The sequence below is a fragment of the Scleropages formosus genome, chromosome 1 (assembly GCF_900964775.1).
Source record: "Scleropages formosus chromosome 1, fSclFor1.1, whole genome shotgun sequence".
In the NCBI taxonomy this organism is placed as follows: domain Eukaryota; kingdom Metazoa; phylum Chordata; class Actinopteri; order Osteoglossiformes; family Osteoglossidae; genus Scleropages; species Scleropages formosus.
In genome coordinates, this window is record NC_041806.1 from 43,420,310 (window position 1) to 43,442,544 (window position 22,235).

The following is a 22,235-nucleotide window of genomic DNA, read 5'->3' on the forward strand; positions in this document are numbered from 1 at the left end:
TTATAGAAGGTTGTTGCGGAACATAGATTTTATAAGTTGCTATAAAGCTGTTAGATCTCGGTAGTCTGTAAATCACTTACTGAGTAAGTGCGCGATGACCTTCTTCGCCTTTTTTTTTCTTTTCAGGTGTGACCCATGTTACTGCTGTCTCGGGGAAGACTTTTCAGGGGTGCAGTCTGCTCTCCCAGTGTCAATGCAAGTTTAATGACTTCGTTCATTTTACAGCTGCTCCGAGAGCTGAAGCACCCCAACGTGATCGCCCTGCAGAAAGTGTTCCTGTCCCACAGCGATCGTAAGGTGTGGCTCCTCTTCGACTATGCCGAACATGACCTCTGGGTATGTATAGGCTGTCCACCGGGGATTCTGGGTCCATCTCTGTCTAAATGGTCAACTTGTTTCAAGAAATGTGACCGCTGGGTCTTGCGTGTCTAAGATCACAGCACATCCACGATCTCCGCTGCCGTTTGGACAGCACTGAGGACCTTCATGGATGTGTGTTAGCTTTGGGTGTCTCATGTGTTTCCATTGTGTTCATAAGCAAAGGAGTTTAGTGAGTGAGCAACTGGTTTTTGTGATTTGCGGGTTGTAAGTCCATGTCTAGGGAGGGAGGTGTAGAACTATGAGGTGCTTTATGTAAATTACTTCAGTAAATAATACCCAGCTGCATATCTGGACTGAACTGTAACCTAATTTGCTTTCACTAAAAGCTAAACATTCAAATTATTATGATGAAAGACTGTTGTGTCCACAGCTCATGTGTGGTACACCTGATAATCTTGTAAGAGGAATTTAAAGTAGCTATAATATTAATCAGTAATTAAGTACTTATTAATAGTAGCTGAAGTAGTAAATAATGATATGCATGTTAGTAGTGGCTGTACTATTAATGATGTATGTATTAGTAATTTTAAAGCTACAATATTTATTAATTGAGGAGTATCTTAGTTGTAATGGTAGTCAGTGATAATGCATGTAATGCATGTTAGTAGCAACTTCGCTATGAGTAAATAATGACCTGTGGTTTAATGGTAGCTGCGATCATCACACAAATGTTATGGCGTTGCCTTGATTTGATGCCACTTCTGTTGCTTTTCCCGTGTTATTTTTTTTTCCAGCACATTATAAAGTTTCACCGTGCCTCAAAGGCGAACAAGAAACCCATGCAGCTTCCTCGAGGAATGGTGAAATCGCTGCTCTACCAGATACTGGATGGCATTCACTATCTCCACGGCAACTGGGTGCTGCACAGAGATCTGGTGAGCATCTCCCTGCTAAAGAAAATTGCCAAATTCCACTCTCCAGATCTCACCCATGATGCACGTCTGCTCTGCAGGGTGTGCATTTCCACGGTAACTGAATGACTGGCCTTTGAGGAGTAAAATTCAGTGTTTTAAATTTGTCTTCATGTTCGACCCCTCGAATCATAGTAAGCACCTAGGTGTTGTACATGCTTGAGATTGGAAAAGGTGTCAGCTGAAATAATAATAGAAATAATGATAATAACTACACACACACACCGTCTGAACCGCTTGTCCCATACGGGGTCGCGGGGAGCCGGAGCCTAACCCGGCAACACAGGGCGTAAGGCCGGAGGGGGAGGGGATGCACCCAGGACGGGATGCCAGTCCGTCACAAGGCACCCCAAGCGGGACTTGAACCCCAGACCCACCAGAGAGCAAGACCCGGCCAAACCCACCGCACCCCCACTGATAATAAGTAGTATAGTAGTAAAAGTAATAAGTTGTTGTTGTTGTTGTTATTATTGTTAAGGGAAGTGTTTCTAAGTTTTCTATACTTGTTGGAGACATGTTAGTCGTTCACACATGGAAGGTGATGCGCTGACACATTTAAGCTGATACGTTGATATTCCTTTGAAGGTGTACCAGGACGCTCCTTTCTCCCGTGGCAGTTTTCAGCTGAGGTCAGCCTCTGCTACGCAAAATTACATTTTGATAAAGTTTGTTTGCGTGCGTTTTCGTTCGCCCCTTATTTTGATGTCCTTGGAGAATGGCTCACTGGTTGCGGTTTTGGCAGCGGCTGTGTTTTGCGAGAATAAAGTTCTCACTGTCAATGCCAGTCGGACACACTCTGCCTCTGTTAATCATTGCTCGCTGGCTCATAGTGCCTTTGTGGTCGATAAAGATGGTGTGGCTTCCTGAGTAAGGCAGGGTGTCCCAGTATGGGCTGGCCTGCAGGCGCAGGACCGCAGTGTTCTCTCTCTGTGTGTGTGTGTATGTTTATGTGTACGTGTAAAAATTCAGCTTCACGTATTGACAGTGCAACTCTTTTGTTTTCCCACAATCCTTTGCTGGGCAGAAAAGTTGTTCACCTGCCTGTGTAACCAGCATTGTGTCTAAAGGTCACCTCTCAGCCCAGTATCAGCAGGTCGTGGCAGTGGCGCGACCTTTGTTGGTCTCTAAGTCACCGCGTGACACGCTTTGCCGCACACCGGTGTGGACGTGCACTTTTCAGTCTTCTCATTTGCAAGGACTGCAGTCGCCCTGAAACGGACTCATGATAGGAAAAATTGCCTTTGGGACAAATTGCTGGCCTATTGCTCATGTCCATTGTGCTGCAGAGAGCATTTCTCCAGGATTTATATTTGACAGGTGTTTTAAATAGTTTTTTCCCTGCATTTTGAAAACGTTAAGGAGCATACAGCGTATGGTCCGTTCGTATGCCTGTTTTCAGAGCCCCCGGCAACCACTAAAACGGGAACCTGGATTCTCCCCCATCCACAGGAAATCTTAATAGGATGATTGAATGCTGTCTTTCAGACTGGTAAATTGCCTCGGCAGATGCCACAAATCGAAGCCCGCCACTCTGCTCCCGTCAAGCCATCCTCAAGAAACAGCTCTGATCTCACCGTTTACTGCACGGGTTGTCAGCCGCTGCATCCGTCATCTGGGGCGTGTTATGTAAATAGCAGTGCATGTATCACTCTGCTACTGCCAGATCAGGGTGCGGTGATGCAAAGGATCGCATTAGAAATAAGCTGGTGTTTAACCCTGAAGGCCTCTGATTGGGACTGGAGCCATGCTGTTGTACCCAACAGATAGGCACTTCACACGGATAAATATATTCTATAAAATGGCACAGGCCCAATTGTCACAATCTCAAAACAGAAAAAGTACATTGTAGGAGTACTGCAGCATTGCATAAACCTTCCGTACTGTTTGAAACATGAAAACAAGGTTTTACATTTTATGCTTGGCATAGCATTGTGATGTGCAGTGTGTTTTTTGGCGACGTGTATCTGTGGGAAAAAATCATGAAAGCTCAGTGCATGACTCCAGCTTGCCAAATTGCATTACTACAGTGGTTTTTTTTTTTTTTTTTTTTTGCGGATAGTTGCGAAGTCTGTTTTTCCACATTGTTTTTAAACTTCTCTGGATTTTTGCAGCTGAAATGCAGGGTTACCAAAACACTTAGTTAACTTTCAATGTCATTTCTGGCCACCGTCCGGTAAACGTGCTGGAGCGAAAGAGGGACACGGAGATCTTTTGGAACATGCTAACGGAGTGAAGTTGGTTTCGAATGTAGCTAATGCTTTAAATTAAGCGTAACCGTGGCATTGAAGCGCAGCGACCGTAGTAAGATGGGCTGATGGTTCGTAGGACCATCGGACCTTAAGGCTGAAACACAACTTTCTTGCGGTCGTTCCTCCCATTTATGGGCAGCCAGTGCCAGCAGCAGCTGCTCAATGAAAAAATGAGCAAAAAAATTTTTTCCCAAAGAGACTTGTGTTGTTGTTTTTCCTCTTTCAAGGTCGAGACCTCTTATCTCAGATCTGTTTCTTCCTGCCATGAATGGCTCCTTTTTTTTTTTTTTTTTTTTTTTTTGTGCCCCAGACGGAATTTTTCTGCGCTATGTCCATATCTGATTGTTAGCCAAGGCTAAAGTAGCATAGTCAACATGTTCGCTCGCTCTTCAAGGTTCCTTCCATTGTGTTTGCACGTGTGAGCTGGCGTGCATTTTGCTTGCTTGCTTGTTCTGCTCAAAAAAAAAAAACGGTCTCCTTTTACAAATGATTTGTGTATTTTTCAGGCTCTTCGGTTTGTTACGTTGCAGATGCAGTATTGTAGCTCGTGTAGCAGCAACGGCAAATGGCAACAACTGCTGCCAGAAAGTCAGCCTCAGGGATGGAATTAGTATTCGGAGTTAAATTAAGGGTTTTTCAAATGAAACAGTTTGTTGTTTTACTTTGTAAGGAAAGTGCTTCTGTTCAACGGGATTAGGCTGTTTTCCGGTTACAAAGCGGAATGTCCAAGCACGTCGTTTCCAGTGCTTTGATGGCGAGAAAAAAATCCACAACAAAAAGTCGCACCTGTTATTATTATTTTCCCAGCAAATATTAAAGCTAAGTCCAGAGGGAGCAAACACTGATGTAAAATGAAGGATGCAGTATGCTCTGGGACCTAAGGGTTGCTAAGCAGGCTGCTTTGCGTGGGGTTACCGCATCACACCATGCGATGGGCAGAGGATCTCCATGGGTTGCCTGAGTCCTCCTGGGGAGTGGAGCTCACCGCACCAGGGAATGGTGTGTCATCAGCAACCGGGGGTGTGTTGTGCTTCCAGCACATCAAAGCCTCAGCAGTTGTTCATTTTACAGATCCCCACCCCCAGCACTCTGGTGCTCTGCACTACTTTAGCCATCCACCCGCCACCAATCCAGCTCTCTTATGTAACAGACTTCGCCCCAGTTCTACAGCACAGTCCAGAGGTTCGATAACCTTCACAAGGGATTTCAGGGGGCTCTCCTTTCTGTCCTGTCGGTCCACTGTCAATCAAGTGACAGCGGTAAAATGGCAGCAGTGTTAACGCTGTGAGCGGTCGCCATGGCGATGGTACTTCACTGTTGGTGAGACCGCAGCTCAGGTGAAGATGGCTCATGAAGAAGGGACAGATGTATACCTACATATGAATGCATACAATTTTTTTAAATCCATACCACACACACCCTCTGCTGAGGGGTGAGAGTCCAAGTCGTTCGATGGGCTCATTTGAATGCGTTTTCAGTGTTCTCGCGCATTAGAGATCACTTAAAAAATGAGGTGCAAAACATGTAAACAAGACAGAGCATCACTGAATCCAGTTTGTTATGTTTCAGTTAGGATGCTGGGCAGCTGAAGAGAAACCACAGGACATGCAGAAGCCTCTCGAATCCTTGCCAGGAAGCCGAGTCACAGCAGCGATGAGACAAGCAAACGCGAGCCGCCGGTCGGCTGCAGGAAAACTACGGTGGCTGTCAGCAGAATCGCTAATGCCCCGCACACCCACGAGACGCCGCCATGACTTAATCATGAGACGCAGGGAGGGGGATGAGAAAATGGCATCTGTGAGAGACAGGACGCGGAAAGTAAATTAGTAATGAGCATCGGGTACGTGTGAAGGGGGCCGCGCAATTCCATCCTTCTCTGGAATGTGTTTGTGTTTCACTCCTTCAAGAAACATGGCCTTCCTCTTTAAAACAACCCCTCGTGAGAAAATGAGGTTTGTATCCCTGCACAGCTTTGTTGAGACTCGGATGTACGCGGGGTGTGAAACTCAAGCGTTTTACAGTACACTTGTTTGACGAGATGACATTCAAAACAAATCCCCCCCTCCAAATGGCCAACATCAGTTGCATCCAAAAGCAACAGAAAAAAGGAGAACTAGGGTGAAGCCATGGAATATAGAAAAGAATGTGAAACATTTCTTCCTGCGTACCTTTAGCGTGACACTAAATCGGCTGAATCTGTTCCTCCATCTGCTGTAAATGGGTTTTCTGTGTTTGTTAGGAAACACAATGCAAAAGAGAGGAACAAAGATTGCATGGTTGCCCATTAGCTTTGCTGTTTCAATTCCACATGCAGACAGTCACTGGGCTTTGAAGCGGGCTGTTTACCATGTTTGATGACAGAAGTGTCTTGTTTTGCGTTCAAATAATGGAGCTCATTATTATTGCTGTTCCCATGGCAACCGTCTGCTTGCACAGTCAGGCTGAGTCCAACGAGGCGCGTTGGGGTTTCAGGCAGGACCTCAAACACATCGGGCATGAGACAGCTGCCCAGTGCAGTCTGATCACACCAAATTCATCTTTCGTCTGTACTGAGGTCAAGGTACGGCATAGGTTCATATTTCACCAAAGTCTCTTTTATTTCAGAAGCCTTTCTCAGTGCATACAAAATTAATGTAATTTCAACACTTAGTGTTGTCAGTTTCCTGAAGGAAAGCAGCACATTTTATTATTCCTCAATGATGTGATTTTCAAAATTGATGTCCCACTTACATACAGTTAAACTGCCTAGTTTTAAAGATACCAAATGATGAGAATCATCCTGTTGATGAGTTATCCTTTTAATAATGAATTTTTTGCTCTGTTCTAAAGTGCTACACATTAATACAGTGGGATTATACTTGCAAGAGCTGCTTTTTATGATGGCTCATGAGTTTTTCTGACAACTTTTATTGATCAGAACATTGGTAAATGGTAGTGACAGCAGCTTTACTCATTAATTCATTCATCCATTCATTCATCGATAACACAAGGTGCGAGGCAGGGTCCACCCTGGACAAGATGCCACTCTATTGCAAGGCAATCACACTCTCACACACTCATATATGTATATATTGAGGGCAATGTAGCATCTCCAGTTCACTTGAAACATGCCTTTGGACTGTGGGAGGAAAGTGGAGCACCAGGAGGAAACCCATGCAAACATGGGGAGAACATGCAAACTACGCACTTCTTAAGATGGATTTCAATCGATGTCTGAGGCCGCAGCCCAGGAGCTCTAAGGCACCAGGTACGACATTAACTTCCGCTCTGACAAGCTGAGTAATACTGATGAGTCTAAGAGTTTGCCCCAAAAGAAAAAGATGCCGAAGGTCCAATGTGGAGCTTTCTCTATTTAGGACCTCTGCTTTCTCGGTTAAATCGGTAGAGGTAAACCGAGATGTTCATGGCATTGAAATGCTGAAGATGTTCTGGCTGAAGTTTAGTTTTGTTTTCAGTTATAAAAGTGAAGAAATTAAAAAAAAATGAAATTGTATTAGTGCAAAGACTTGTATCGTTTGGGGTGCAGCTGAAAGAGGTCTACGCTTGTCAAGTTACCTCCGTCTTAACAACAGTAAACCACAGATCTGACCTTGGGTGGTATGTCATCTGGCCTGGCATCCTCTGTCAAAGAGTCTACCTCTTCACTGGAAACCAACAAGCCACTGCCTATTTCTGCGTATGTCTGTTAGGGTGTGTCCTTTTATGCATTTTTGTCTTATTGCACTTTTAACCGACTCTTTGTCTGTTGCTTACAGAAACCAGCAAATATCCTCGTCATGGGGGAGGGCCCCGAACGTGGACGAGTCAAAATCGGTAAGGTCATGAAGGCTCCGCGGTCTGGTCTGCATTTGGTGCTATTACAGTCCTGCTCCAGAAGGGATTGGTTCAACTGCAAGTGTGCTGTCACTTGAGTTGTATACCATACACAAATTAAAATTACAGAGAAAAAAAGCTATTAAACATGAGCAGCATCAGTCTGAAGACGTGTGAACTGGGGACAAACTCCAGGCGCTGTCACACCACAGATTTTCAAAGCTCTATGTAAGACAGCTGCATCCAGAGATTGCTGTCACATCGCTGCTGTTCGACATGTACACCAAAGCGGTAAATCTCTGGACAGTTGGGATTTGCCTCACGATCAGCCATCGATCAGCCATCCACACGTCTTTTCACTCTCAGGATTAAAATACCACCTCCACTGTACACCCTGGTGCTATTGGACAAGGTGTGCTATGTCACAGGCCTGTGAGGCTGTGGACTATTTTACCTTCAAGATTCCATGTTAGATATTAATTTTTCTTTTTCTCTGACCTTCATGGCCAGATGAATGGCTCCCTTTCACTCAAGTCACTGTCATAGCTATTGGTGTGGTATGACACACCATGCAGTGGGATCCAGTGTCTGCTCCATACCTCTTCACGGGATAGCACAACTCAGTGGCTCTCTGCTCACCTATTATTTACCTTATTACATTGTGCAGTATTATTTCCATTTTTAATCTTTCTGAAGGTTACATCTTCTTTGATCCTTATTGTGACATAAATATTTAAGTGAAAAGAATCATCCAAATATTTCAGCTTTTATCCACACATCTGTGGACTGAAGTGGCTCTTCATTGTGATATGCAGATATTGGTATATTGAAGCTGTTACTTCTAAAGACAATATACCCACAAAGTCCCTGAGGATCTCCCTGTCCTCCTTTGTCTTTCCTCCCAAAGTATGTTCTTTATTCTGCTTTGATGCTTGGTAATGTGAACAGAGCCTCTTAACAGTCAGGCTGTAAGGAGGGTCACAATTAGTGTAATGGGTGTTAACACTGCAAGCAAACACTGCAAACATAGGACACATGGGACAAGTTTCCATCCTGGAATGTGGAGGCTCTGACCAGACAATGAAGGGACATTTTGACAATGAACAGTGCACAAACACGCTCAGAAAGATCTGAGGATCGTGGTAGTTCAGTGACCAGGGTTCTGCAGGGAATCCAACTCCAGAGAGACGTATGTTGAATGATAGACTCTTTTACTGGCTCTCTGCGAGTCAGGATATTTCCAAGTTTGCCAACTAAGTTGTTACTGAAGTTCAGATGCCATCACAACCTCCCTGATGGCAGGAGTACTGGCTCATGTACTCACATGGTCTGGTTTCGGTCAAATGTCAGCTTTACTAATGTGGCCTCGTGCTGCAGATGGGGAGGTCTCAATTCAGACTCTGTCTTTGTTTCTCCCTTGGGTTCACTACAGCGGACATGGGATTTGCCCGGCTTTTTAACTCTCCCCTCAAACCCCTGGCGGACCTGGACCCCGTGGTGGTGACCTTCTGGTATCGTGCACCGGAGCTGCTTCTTGGGGCGAGACACTATACCAAAGCTATAGGTGAGCATGATGCTGATGGAGGGCAGGGAAATGACAAAAGCCCTCTCACGTAAGCTTTCAGTGTGTTCTTTATACACACATGTGAGAAGTTCTGTCTTATAGTATGACCTCGGTAGAAGAGTCAGTGTTTCCCATAGCATAACATACTCAATGGATGACCTGTTTGTCATTCAGAGATGTTGTGGAAATAGTCAGCAGTGCTCATTAGAGCAATAGCCTCATCAACATGCCTGCTGTCATAGATATTGATGTCTGTGCATTCAGCTCCATTGAGTTGTGTTTCCTCCAGCTGAATGGAGGAAATTGTGTCAGAAGTAAGTAAAAACCAATAAAAACCAATATGCATTCATATGTGTACATGTGTGACAGTCCAGATGGTGTACAAGACACATGTATTTTGAAGAACTCAAGGAAACTATTACAAGAAGTTGAGGGCTCTGTCTTGCGATAGAGATATAATGATGTTCTCTGAAATGCTTTGTGAGGAGAAGTTGGCTGCACAGCTCAGTTACACTGTCTTTAGGACCTTCAGGCTGAAAAACATTTGTTTCTCTCAGACATCTGGGCGATCGGCTGCATCTTTGCAGAGCTGCTGACGTCTGAGCCCATCTTCCACTGTCGCCAGGAGGACATCAAGACCAGCAACCCCTTCCACCACGACCAGCTGGACAGGATATTCAGTGTGATGGGCTTCCCAGCAGGTTTGCCACTGTGCAATGAGCACGAGATCACTTTGCTTCACTGCAAACCGGAGCCACACTTTTAAAGTTACAAGCAGAGCTTTATCGGTGTCGGAGGTTATCTATAAATTTTTTTTAGGCACTCGCGGATGGTCATGCATGATGTCAGTGAGGATGACACAGTCATCTCATTTGTGTATTTCTTCCCAAAATTTTAAATGGTAAGGTATGCTTGTCAGTCGCAACACAGCTGATGATTCACTGAAGAAAGATTCCTGTCAAGATACAAAAATTGGCCTAATATGAATGGTTGCATATTGGTAGGGGGGGGCGCAGTGGCGCAGCGGGTTTGGCTGGGTCCTGCTGTCTGGCGGGTCTGGGGTTTGAGTCCCGCTTGGGGTGCCTTGTGACGGACTGGTGTCCTGTCTTGGGTGTATCCCCTCCCCCTCCAGCCTCACGCCCTGCGTTACCGGGTTAAGCTCCGGCTCACCGCAACCCCGCTTGGGACACACGGTTTCAGACAATGTGTGTGTGTCTGTGTACACATACTGGTGCATACTGACATTAATGGGCCATCACACATCTCATAAAAATACTGTAAATTACTAACATCCCTGAAAGAACTACACATTGTTATTCATGATGTTACATTTGACTGTAAAGTGGATGACTGTCACTATGATGACTGGTGTCAGTGTTCGGTATCACTGCAGCTCTGAGCAGACTGTAACTCGTAACACGTTGCATTAAACTGAAGATCCATCAGACAAACAGATCACTCCTTGTGCAACAAACCAAACGGGTTCTTGCCGCCCCACAAAGCAGCATGCAATGCCGTTTCCTCCTGGGGCCATTTCACAAGCCAGTCGATGGTGAACACAGCCCCGAAGGTCCCCTTGCACTCCAAACTCAGTTTGAGGTCATACTGCTAATTGACTTTCGGCCACAGTGCGGGCCAGCTCTCGGTGGAACCCTATTAAATATTTCAGACCTTTCGGAAAGTAAACGCCAGAGAAATGTGTTTTACTCAAGGCGCTATTGCGGTGTTGAGTGACAGTAGTGGTGATTAGTGATCCTCTCTTCTCGATACACACAAGGCCTTAGTGTCACTGAACTATCACATTCTCGGCCAGAACAGACCTCCACAATGCACGTCTCTGACTCTAGCGCTCTTTACCTGCTTTTGCATTCCCGTAGATAAGGACTGGGAAGACATTCGGAAGATGCCGGAATACCCCACACTCCAGAAGGACTTCAGGAGAACGACGTGAGTGTGAGCTTGATACCTGCAGCCCTCCTTTCTGTTCCGGCCAAGTCCGCTCGTGTAACATCTGTTGGGCATTTCCTTACCGAGTAGTTTATTGTCCTGCTTTTTATTTGTGTTTTCTTTGCATAGGTATGCAAACAGTAGCCTCATCAAGTACATGGAGAAACATAAAGTAAAACCAGACAGCAAAGTTTTTCTATTGGTAAGTCCTTCCAAGCTTTCCATGTATGTCGGTGTCCCTGTGTGAATGTCTGTTTCTATGCCTTCTTCATCGTGTGGGTGTGTGTAGGTTACATGTGCAGTGTCGTCGTCCCACCCCCCATGCTACAGATTTCTGTAAATTTGAAATTAAACATGTGACTTTAAATAGTGGAGGAGAGTGATATGCTACAGCACTGCATTTAAATATAGTCCAATGCAAGGCTATAATCATAATCCAATTAGCAGGTATGGGCTGAAAGCCACAATGAGAAGTTTTAGTTCTCCCCCCCTCCACTTTTGGGTTTGACGCTATGTCATGGGCCTCCTTAGCTGCAGAAACTCCTCACAATGGACCCCACCAAACGGATCACCTCCGAACAGGCTCTACAGGACCCATACTTCCTGGAAGACCCACTGCCAACATCTGAGTGAGACTCGATGCCATTGTATTCTTCCAAATGCACAGCAAAGTGCTGCAGTGGGATTTTCCAACCCACACTGTGTAACTGAGCTCCAGGTCATATGCGAGTTATTTTTTTGATGTTACAGAATTGCAGATATATCCCTTTTACAACTGGCGAAAGAAGTGAAATGTAACATATTCTGGAAAACTAGGATGCTGCATATAACATGACTAGTTATTTACTGAGATTGTGATTTGATGATTCTCTCCTGCAGTGTGTTTGCTGGATGTCAGATACCCTACCCAAAAAGAGAATTCCTAAATGAAGATGAACCAGAAGAGAAAACGGAGAAGGTGAAGCATTTTCCGCGATCAGTTTCTGTTGGTGGGACGATGGGCAATCAATGGTTCGCTGAGATCAGTTTTTCACATTTCAGTTTTGTTTTTCTTCGGATTTGATATTCTTGTAGCGTGCAGCTTCCTGTTTCTGTTCCAAAAATGGGATAAGAAGTGGTTGGTCTATGTGGTCACGCAGTACCATAGAAGGGAGCTCATTCTCATAACAGGAAAAGTCATGAGGGGAAAAAATGTGGAAGAAATTGAATGAATGAAATTTAATTTCAAAGGAAATTAAAAAATGAAATTAAAAAATGGAAAAAAAAAAGTCTGATATCAGAAAAACTAAATACTCGCACAAGTTTCGCGTGAGGACCAGCGGGAGCAAGAGGGCCAGTTGTGTTGAGCGAGAAACATAAACCGGAAGTAAAAAGTGAGACACCAGCCAGAGGTGTCGAAATATTTCGCAAGTTTCCGAGGTCAGATGTCTGTTGGCCATCACACATTGATCACCATCGTACAACACAAACACTGCTGAAAAGTTATTGAGTTAAAGAGTTTTTCCCCTATCAGATCCACTGTAAGAAAGGACAGAAACGTCTGAATCTAATGCAGTAACGGAGACAGTATTGTTTTTAATACCCTAACAAATCCATACTTATTCTCCCATCCTTCGCTCCAATCCAACTGCAGATGCTCAGCTGTTTTGGGCCCAGATTACAATATTTCCCCATTACTTCTTGCAGTATAATTGGCTGCTCATTGTTCCATTGATGTGATATGTGACATTGTGGCCAAGTGTGACATTTTGTGTAACCATCCTTCCTGCTGGAGTCAAACCAGGGTTATTTCTAATGAGCTGGATTTGGCTCCGTGAAGCTGGCCCCCGTACAAAGAGCACAAACGAAAAATCCATCATGCCTCATTTGTTGAGTTACTGCAGTGTTGTGCTGTTAAAATTACAATTTGTGCTATTTTTGATTTAACAGTCGTAGCAGTTGTTATTTTCGGACTATGACTGCATTCGGCCCCAAAATCGAGCTCAGTCATTCCCTGCTTGGCATGTAGCACCACGTCGAGCAGCGTCCCACCCGCCGTCCCTCTTGGTTTCCGTCAGATCCTTGTTTATCTGCTCCCTCCGCTACCAGAAAAGCCAAACTGTAATCCGTGGTCCTGTTTACGCCCGCCTCACGCAGAACCAGACGCAGCAGCAGCAGCAGCAGCAGCAGCACCAGCAGACGACAACGCAGACCCAAGCTCAGACGCAGCAAACGGCCGCCCAGCAGGCGCCATCTCAGCAGAGCTCTGCGCAGACCAACGGCACTGGGGGAGGAGCAGGGACCGCAGGGACAGGGGGTCTGCCTCATGGCCAGGACCAGGGGCCTCCCAACAAGAAACCTCGCATCGGGCCCTCTGGGGCCACCTCAGGCACTGGAGTCATGCAGTCCGAGTACCAGGTGGGGCTCTTGACCGCTGGGGTCGGTCATCCTTCGAGTTCGGTCAGAGTATCATTTCGCTCAGTTCCACACCTGTTTCACTGGTGGGTTTTGCAGATGATGATGATGATGATGATGATGATGATTATTATTATTATTGAATAATAACTGTTTAGCTGATGTCTGTCAAAGGTGGCTTAGTGTCACATACACTATGCTGACATACTTACTCGTTGAACTATTTATACAGAGGAGCAGGGCAACACACGCACACATTCACTCGCCCGTAAACGCAGCGAGAGAAAGTCAGAGCCACCGACTGACCTGAAACACGTTTTTGGACTGCGCAAGGAAACCAGAATATCCTGAGGAAACATACATATTTCCAGGCAGGCAAAGCTCGGTTCAAACCTTTCCTCAAAGGCTGGAGGATATAGGCAGGTCAGGTTTGAACATGCAGCCCTTTGGTTAGTTGTCCATTTTCTAGTGTGGTTCCTCTTACTGGGTGTGAACCTGTCTTAGGCAGCCAAGGGTGTAACCTGCATGTCTGGGTGCTGAGTAACAAGAAATGCAGGCTTGGATCATGTGACCTTTTGATCTATATGACACTTTTCTCCAAAGCGACACAATGTTAAGCTACTTAGAATAATTAACCCATTTATACATCTAGGTAATTTTACAGGAGCGATTTACATTTATTCATTTAGCTGACACTTTTCTCCAAAGCAACTTACTATGTTGAGGTATTTACAATTATGTGCCCATTTAGAAAGCTGGGTAATTTTACTGGAGCAATTTAGGGTAAGTACCTTGCTCAAGGGTACTATAGCCAGAGGTGGGGATTGAACCTGCAACCTTTGGATCCAAAGGCAGTAGCTCTAACCACTACGCTACCAGCTGTCCTCAACTTAGAGTAAGTACCTTGCTGGAGGGTACTACAGCTGGACGTGAGATTCGAACCTACAACCTTTGGGTCCAAAGGTAGCTGCCCTGCCCCCAGCCCTGCCTTCGACGAAGAAGCGGGTACTGTGTTCGGTTCCAAGAGCGACAACCAGGTGGGACTACAGCGATAACGCTACTGTGGGTCCCGTTCCTCTCGGAATTGGGTGTCAGTGACAGGGTCCGTGTGCCTGTAGTGACCTGTCAGGTAATCGGAGTCAGCAGCCGTGTCCATGCCATTCACCACGGTGGCGAATACGCCAGAACCGTGTCATCGAGCGTTTGTAAGCGTCTGCGTCTCGTAACGCCGCAAGTCGAGAGGTGCGGGGTGTGTGAAAATGAGGATGGGCTCGGGTTATGATTATTTTTAGAGTGTCTGTAGTTGCATGCGGACAGCTGCACGCTGCCATGGAGTCACACCTCAGCAGTTGTATAAATATCCTGCAGCCATGCCAGACATGCCAGTCAGCCCTGCGCCACGTCCGGCAGGTCTCTTTTCCGTTCATTGATTACTTCCTCACTCGGCAGTCCCACAATGCACCACTCTTTGGCATAAAGATACCAGCCCCTGGCCTGGGTCCCATGACGGGAGTGATTGAAGGGAGCGGCGCTGCAAAAAGCGTCGCTCCCAGCCAATAGTGGGGTCATCCCGGAAGGCGGCTATCTTTGGCCATTCCTGCAGCGCCCCCTTCAGGCTCGGTGGGCTTACTAACTGTGGTGTCACTTTGCAGTCCCTTAAAATAAGTCAGAGATTGCGCTGCCATCTGAGATCCCACAGGTCCCAAGAACAAAGAGGCAGGAAAAGGTCCCCCACTCTCGACCTCTACTCCTCTGCATTTCTAGAGCACCGATCGAGTACGGAGATTGTTTGGACGCCTCCGGACCTTGTCTTACTCATCCTGCGAAAAGAGAGATGTGTCTTGCATGTCCTGCAGTGAATGGCTAGCTGCCAGCTTGTGACTGATCAGCCTGTGCGGAGCGCCCCGTCGCACAGTCTCGATCCAGTTCGGGCCGGTGTCGGAGTAGCTCGGCGAAGCAGCGGCAGCAGGTGGAGAAGTCGGTTGCAGAGTCAGCGGAGGCCAGGGCCCAGCTCGGACCTGGGTCTCATGGGGTTCAAATGAGGTCACAGCTAGAACTTGAGGGTTTCGTATCTAGTTCCGTCCAGGCTCTGGTCTCCTTAAGAGAACACAGTGAATGAGTCCTTGTTATCCAGAAGAAGAAAAGGTAATGCAGTAATGCGCAGCAAAGCCTGTTTCTTCCCCTTTTCCGAGTCATTACTTCCTGCTGCTCTGCTTACTGTGTTCCAGCACATTATCCCTTGATCCACTCAATAGACTGTGAAGTAATTACCTTCTTCTTTGCTTTATACTGAGAACTCTGGTACTTTAGAAGCAGCTTGTAATTACCTCCCAGTGAGCTAGTATCTCGTCCAACAAATGGCATTTTTAAACCCTCTAGTTTTTAGTATTAACTGTTAGGGAGGCAGCAGGTGGCGTTGCGGTTAGAGGCGTCACCTTGCAGTGGAAAGACGCAGGTTTGAACCCCTCTCCTACTGCAGTTAACCTTGTCAAGGTCCTTACCCTGAACTGATAGAGTAAGGATACCTACCGGTGTAAATGGGCAAATCGTTGTAAGTAGCTCTGTATATAAACCTAAAATTAAGTCACTTTGGCAAAAATCATCAGCTAAATAATAGTTAACAACTGTTAGAAAAACAGTGTGGTCAGTGGTCATTATCTTTTGTTCTCAAAATGATTGTTTTCTTCCTTCTCTCAGCACTCCGGCTCCCGTCTTGGTTACCAGGCCAATGTCCAAGGCTCCTCCCAGTCCCAAAGCACCATGGGATATTCCTCCTCTTCCCAGCAGAGTTCCCAGTACTCCCACCAGTCACACCGCTACTGAGGGCCCTAGCAGGTTCGACCCTCTCGCACCCGAGCCTCTTGCACCCCTCCGCACACGGACGGGCTTCCTAAACTCTGTTCTCCCTCACTCCCACAGGGGCGGCACCCTCGCGCCTTCTGTCCATTCCTCCCACTACGGAAGCCTCCCAGCCCACGGCCCACTGTCCTGTAGGCCTAACCCTACCGTCTCCCTTCCCTTGCCCTGACTCAGGGCTTCTGCAATATGAAGGCAAACTCAACATAGGAACCAAAAAAAAAAAAAAAAAAAAAAAAACCCAAAAAACAAACCCTCTCTTACCCTCAACCCTGAGGGTGGTGAAAGATTTTTTTTTTTTTTTTTTTTTTTAAGAAAACACATGGGCTAAAGGATATTTAGAGGAGAAGGATCTCGTAAAACCTTCGAAGGTCAGACAGACCCTCGGTCCACAGCACTTAACAAAGACGGACTGCGGCTCGGTTCCTTTTCTACGGCACCTTTTCTATTTCGTTCACGAGAGACTTTGTTTCGTTTTGCTCAGTACAGTTTTCAAGTTTACTTTGTAAATACGTTTTGTTTGTTTTTGATACGGAACAGACGGGATGATGCGCAGGAAAAGAGCTCTTTACGCGCACCGTTTTCTCATTCTGTACGATTCCTCTTGTAGATTCTCATTTCTAATAAAAAAATTTTAAAAAAAGGCAAAATTAACGGGAAAGCGACAGTCCAGCACGTTCGCGCGTTGGGGGAAAAAAAGGACCACGCTCTCCGTGCGTCGCGCGGCAGTATCGGAAAGTGTGTTTGTGCAGTTGGAACGCGCAGGGGTTATGAAATGGAGTGTGTAACAGCGACCGTTGGAGCACACTGAAGCGGAAGTCCACCTTTATGCACAGTTGGTACCAGTTTTGGTTCCTCTCCAAGATCCCCGTCCGATGGCCACTGAAGGTCCTCGCCTGTCCAGAAAACCCTCTTTTTTTTTTTTTTTAAATTAACTGTTTTTGTGTGTGTGCATGAAGGAAGGAAATAGCATTTAATTACTAGCATTTTCTTATGAATGTACATATTCTGCGGCAGACTCTTTAAGCATCCGAACGTTTTTGTTTCTGTGTGTGTGTGTGTTGGGGGGGGGGCTCACTGGAAAAGAGGAAGTGCTAACAGTTACTGCCGTAATCCTTCTGGGTGTTTGATCTTATTTCCTAACCGCTACTTTCTGGACCCCCGTTGTCGCTGTTGTCATTCATGTTTTCATGCCTTCTCCTGTACAGTAGTGGCAGAAATCGCACTGCCAGTTCGAGTCTTCATCGGGTGCTGGAGAGTAGGAGGCACGGAGAAGAAGGTCTTCGGCACGTCTGCGCCGTCTGTTTTATTTCGCAGCGGACGCCTCTAATCCCGCTTTTTAATCGTCCCGATCGAAGGAAGCCGCTCGAAACGCTGGCATACGAAATGTCGGCCTCGTTTCCTGAGGTCCTCTGCTTTCTGGGAAAGGGTTTGGGAGCCAGTTACTGTGAGCTGGCTGGAGGAACAGCGACACCTACTGCTGTCACAGGCACCATGCACACAGGCTCCCTCCCCCCTCTCTCTCTCTCTCTCCGTCGCTCTCTCTCTCCCCCAGCTTGTCTCCATCCTCAGAGCTCCAGGGACGGTGCCGATGACGCCGGCTGACTCTGCCCGTCTTGGCCGTCGCAGAGGACGTTGTAAGCTCTGGAGGACTGCGTTTTTAAAATTCCCTCAACTGTCTTTGCACTGTTCTGAGGTCAGCAGCCATACCGAACCGGTCGACACCTTTCCGTTAGGGTGGAAGACGAGGGCTTCGAACCTGTCGCCGGTCCACGATACGACATTTTTTTTTTTTTTTTTTTTTTTGTGGATTGATGCAATGGTGTTGCAGTTACCTGCATTTGACACGTTGGCTCTCCTGTCACCGCCCGGCACCGATTGCGGCGTGCTCCACGGCTCAGCGCTGCCCGTTGGCCCTGCCAGCCTGGCGTGAGGTTTTCAGCGACAGAAGAAGTACGTTTTATTTATTTATTTTTTTTTTTTAAACTGGGGTCGTGGTCAAATCCACTGCCTGTGCAGATCTTTACTCTGCATGTTACACAGACCTGCATGTTACACTTCTCGAGGTTCGTGGAAAACCCAGCAATACTCAGCCTGGAGGGGCCAGCGTTTGCGCTGGCGGCTCTGCGACGAGCACCACGTGAACATCAGCACGTCAGTCAAGCGAAAGGCACCGCTCTGCACTGGAGCGGACTTCTGCCGGCGATCCGGGACTGTTTTCTACACGTCCTTCGTACGAGGATCTGTATTTACCTTTAGGTTGCCCCCCCCCCCAACTTTCTGTTCTGTGTGCTCCTTTATTTATTTTTTTTATCACCCTTTGCTGAGGTGCGTAAGGCCAGGTGACACAGCCTTCCAAATACCACAGTGTATTCTGGGAAAATTAAACCAGCAGCTTTTCCGAAGTTCTTTGGCAAACTTCCTTTCTATGCTTAAAGTATGACAAGAAGAGCATTACGGCTCCGTATTGTACTGCTCTGAATTCATCTCTACTCAAGCGAGGTTTTAAAGTATTATACTGTATGTGGCTTCCACTGGAAGTGACAGGCGTGTAAAAATCATACAGTTCCTATGCAAAAAAAAAAAAAAAAAAAAAAGGAAAAACTGAAAAAAGCTTTTACTTGTATGTATTGCCTCGATTTTATTACGGGGCCGAAAATTCGCAGGTTTCTTATGGTTGAAATTTTATTGGTTTTTAAAATGATTTGGAATATCCGTTTCATATTTCGTGATTCTTAACTAAATGTTCAACCGTGGAATTTGGCGTACATTTTGACCTACTCTTCCGTGTCTTTAATTACTGCATTAGGTAATTATATTCTAAAAGAAATATTGTGAAAGAAAGCATGTATATAGAGGGTATACCATTGTATTTATTATTCCCATATATAGACAAACTTAGACATATGTTTCAAGGTCTTTCTTCTGCATTAAAGAGACATAGATGAAGCGGGTCTCTGCCTGAGAGAGCCTGCGAATTTAAACAATCATGAGACTTCAGTAAATTTGCCTGTTAATGCCATAGCATATAATAGGAAAAGCTAATGCTAGACTGTATTAAAAAAAAAAAAAAAAAAAAAATCATATCTATTAAGATTTCAGTAGTGCGATGCTTAGTAGTTCACGTCATTTTATTCCTGTTCTAATACAAATGGTGTTTGCTCGAAAACGTTAATGCGACGCCATTCTGTGTTGTCTGCCAGATGCTGACCATACGTGTTGTTCATAGCCATGTGTTAGTCAGCGCCCAACCGTACATTTCAGTGTGTGGACAGTGCCTTTTTAATAGCTGAGCGTTAACCTCGACGTTGTTGTCTCCTACCACATTCAGGACATTTGCCTTCTTAATTTTCATCTTTTTTTCTTTTTAAACTTTTTCCATGAAGCATTGTCTATGGAGAATTTTGCTTATTTAACTTTTTTTTTTCTTTTTTTTTTTATTTAAATTCTTCGCAACAATGGCAGCAAGCAGCTAAATGTCACTCTGGAAAGTCTGAGGAAATGAACAACGTAGAAAAATGAAATACTAACCTTGTTTCTATAAATCAATATTGTCTATCTGTCATTTAACTGCATTTGAGATGCTACACATTAGAACACGTATAAGAATTTGTCATTGAAATGCATTGCTATGATAATTGTCATTACTGCACTGTTACTGCTCAAATACTTAGTGGTAAATTAATACTATTTAATGTTTTTGTTTTTATGATGTCTTGTTTAGACACTAAACATATGGCAGTTATAAGACAATAGGGTGAGAAAATGCTCTTTTTAAGGAGTTTTATATATATATGAACGTGTATAAAGACTTGCTATGGTATAGGTAGGTATCATAGTTAACCCGTGGGTCTGCGCCCGGTCACGGTCTCCATCCGTCACGTTCGTTGCATGTACTCGTCTTCTCCGGCCCGGAACCTCAGCGCTCATTCCATTCTGTGAAAGTGTGTGCAGGGATCACGAGGGGCTAGGGGTGCGGACAGGCTCTCGGCCCACAGAAATACCGTGTGACGCGTGGTCGTTGACCTTCCTGAAGCCATGGAAAACCTGCACCTGTTTCTACACGTATATTTATTGCGGTAAACTCCTGGGACCAATACGATGAGATTCATATGACTCACATTTGTGTTTTTTGACAAGCCAGGCATTTTATACGGGTCTATATTGGTCTGTCCTTCAATATTTATATTGTTTATAATAAATGGGCAGCAGGTGGCGTAGTGGTTACATTTGCTGCTTGCTGTCCAAGAATCCAAGTTTGAATCCCCACTCCTGCTGCAGTACCCTTGAACAAGGTACTTAGCCTGAACTGATAGAGTAAAAATGGCTAAAGTAGGTTAGTATACAAACCTCACATTGTCAGTTACCTTGGAGAAAGGTGCCACCTCAATAATAGTATTAAGAACAATAAAGCGAAGCAGCGTTATTCATGACACAGCATACATTTCAGGGGAGGTGGCGAACGTGGCGCTGATTTCCGACTGCTTTTCACATTCTTTTAAATATTTCGGCGCCGACTCGAATGAAGGCTCTTTTCATTATTGTACTGTCGCAACCAAGCGGGGTGTCCCTTCCCGCACCCTACAGCTGACGCCATGGCTTCAGGTGGTGCAGACCCTCCCCGCAGGCCCAGGCGACCGTCCGTGCCTCGGATCCCCCGAGGAGCTCTGCGTGCGCGTGTGTGTATGTGCGCGTGTGTGCGTTTGTGCAGAATGCACACCTGATCACAATATAAACTGTGTCCATAGCTTTCTTAAATAAGGCAATAGCACAGTGCAGAGAAAAAAAAAAAAAAAAATTTATACTCTACAGCTGCTTTTAGCTAAGTTGTCCTAATGTCACTGTACAAATGACTGTTAAATGAGAAAAAAAAGTTATGTATATTTATTTTATATCCTCTATTGTATTAAAATCTCTTTTGCTTCAGGTGGAAAGTGTCCCTTTCATGTCCCGCGTTCCTCGTTCGCGAGCGCGGCCGGTCGGATTGCGCGCTCCGTGTCGCAGCGTGCTGAGCTGTCACGGCTCAAAGTCACCGTTTCACGCAACATCTTGCGACTCCCGGGAGTTTCCCTGAATTTCGGTCTGGTTCCTTTCAGCTGCGGGGGGGTTCATCCGCACCGGGGCGCTCGGGGTCGAAAGGTCGAATAAGGGGAATTGCGGCCCGTGCTACCGCAGCGCAGCCAGCGTGTGATCCCCACTCGGGTGGGATGCGTCTGCCCTGTGCCGCCAAGAACATGTGGATTTAATACCCCTGGAGGCACTTTGTGATTTTTAGAGAAAACCCTCCACAGTCCCTGCTTGTCTCCAGTCATGCTGTGCTGCTAATGCGCTTCATAATAGCACTGCAGGACTGGAGACTGCAAACAATAAATGGTTTTTGGGAGTGGGGGGGGTTTACGCTCCACGGGAGAAAATCCGCAGCCGTTCAAGACACAATTCTGGTTATGAGCGATCCACAGTAACTGCTTACCTCCAAAGCAGAAGTGTCCGTCCCGGTAAACTGCGCTCCCAAACCAGCGTGTGAAATGCCAGTGCACTAAGGAGCTCGGTGCAATTACACACGCACACACTTTCGGAACCGCTTGTCTCATACGGGGAACCAGAGCCAAACCCGGCAACACAAGGCGTAAGGCCGGAGGGGGAGGGGACGCACCCAGGACGGGACACACCCAGGACGGGACGCCAGTCCGTCGCAAGGCACCCCAAGCGGGACTTGAACCCCAGACCACTGGAGAGCAGGACCTGATCCAACCCACTGCACCACCGCGCCCTCCCATACAAGCTTGTAAAAGGTAATTATTCACAGGTAATTTATTATATACTGTAGCTATAGGAAATAAAGCACTTTTTACTCTTTTAGAAAGAGAATAAACATGTAACTTATTCAAGTCGTATAAGTTCCTTTAATAATATGAATTCCCTTAGAATATCGTAAATAACCTTTAATCTTATAATCAAATGAAGATCATCTAGCCTCAAAGGTCTGTTAGTAACCCCGTAGAGCTACTTTAATGGCATGGTGTCTGCATGCTCTGATAGACTCTGAACCTCCATAACCCTACGTTTCACATGCAAGTATCGATAATGAATGAAGATAAAACATTAAGCTTGAAATACTTA

The 22,235-nt window shown here is 45.8% G+C and overlaps 1 protein-coding gene across 2 annotated transcripts in view; it reads left to right on the forward strand.

The window, feature by feature from the left end:
• Positions 1-16,425, forward strand: part of cdk19 (cyclin dependent kinase 19) — a 31,074-nt gene extending 14,649 nt beyond the window's left edge. For both annotated transcript variants that reach the window (XM_018743936.2, XM_018743935.2), the window contains exons 3-14: positions 226-336; positions 1,116-1,256; positions 7,297-7,354; positions 8,787-8,918; positions 9,476-9,619; positions 10,796-10,865; positions 10,995-11,067; positions 11,397-11,494; positions 11,745-11,823; positions 13,002-13,262; positions 15,957-16,094; positions 16,179-16,425. In XM_018743936.2, the coding sequence (XP_018599452.2) occupies positions 226-336; positions 1,116-1,256; positions 7,297-7,354; positions 8,787-8,918; positions 9,476-9,619; positions 10,796-10,865; positions 10,995-11,067; positions 11,397-11,494; positions 11,745-11,823; positions 13,002-13,262; positions 15,957-16,082 (1,293 nt within the window). In that variant the 3' untranslated portion in view covers positions 16,083-16,094; positions 16,179-16,425. The remainder of the gene's footprint in view (positions 1-225; positions 337-1,115; positions 1,257-7,296; positions 7,355-8,786; positions 8,919-9,475; positions 9,620-10,795; positions 10,866-10,994; positions 11,068-11,396; positions 11,495-11,744; positions 11,824-13,001; positions 13,263-15,956; positions 16,095-16,178) is intronic.
• The last annotated feature ends 5,810 nt before the right edge of the window (positions 16,426-22,235 follow it).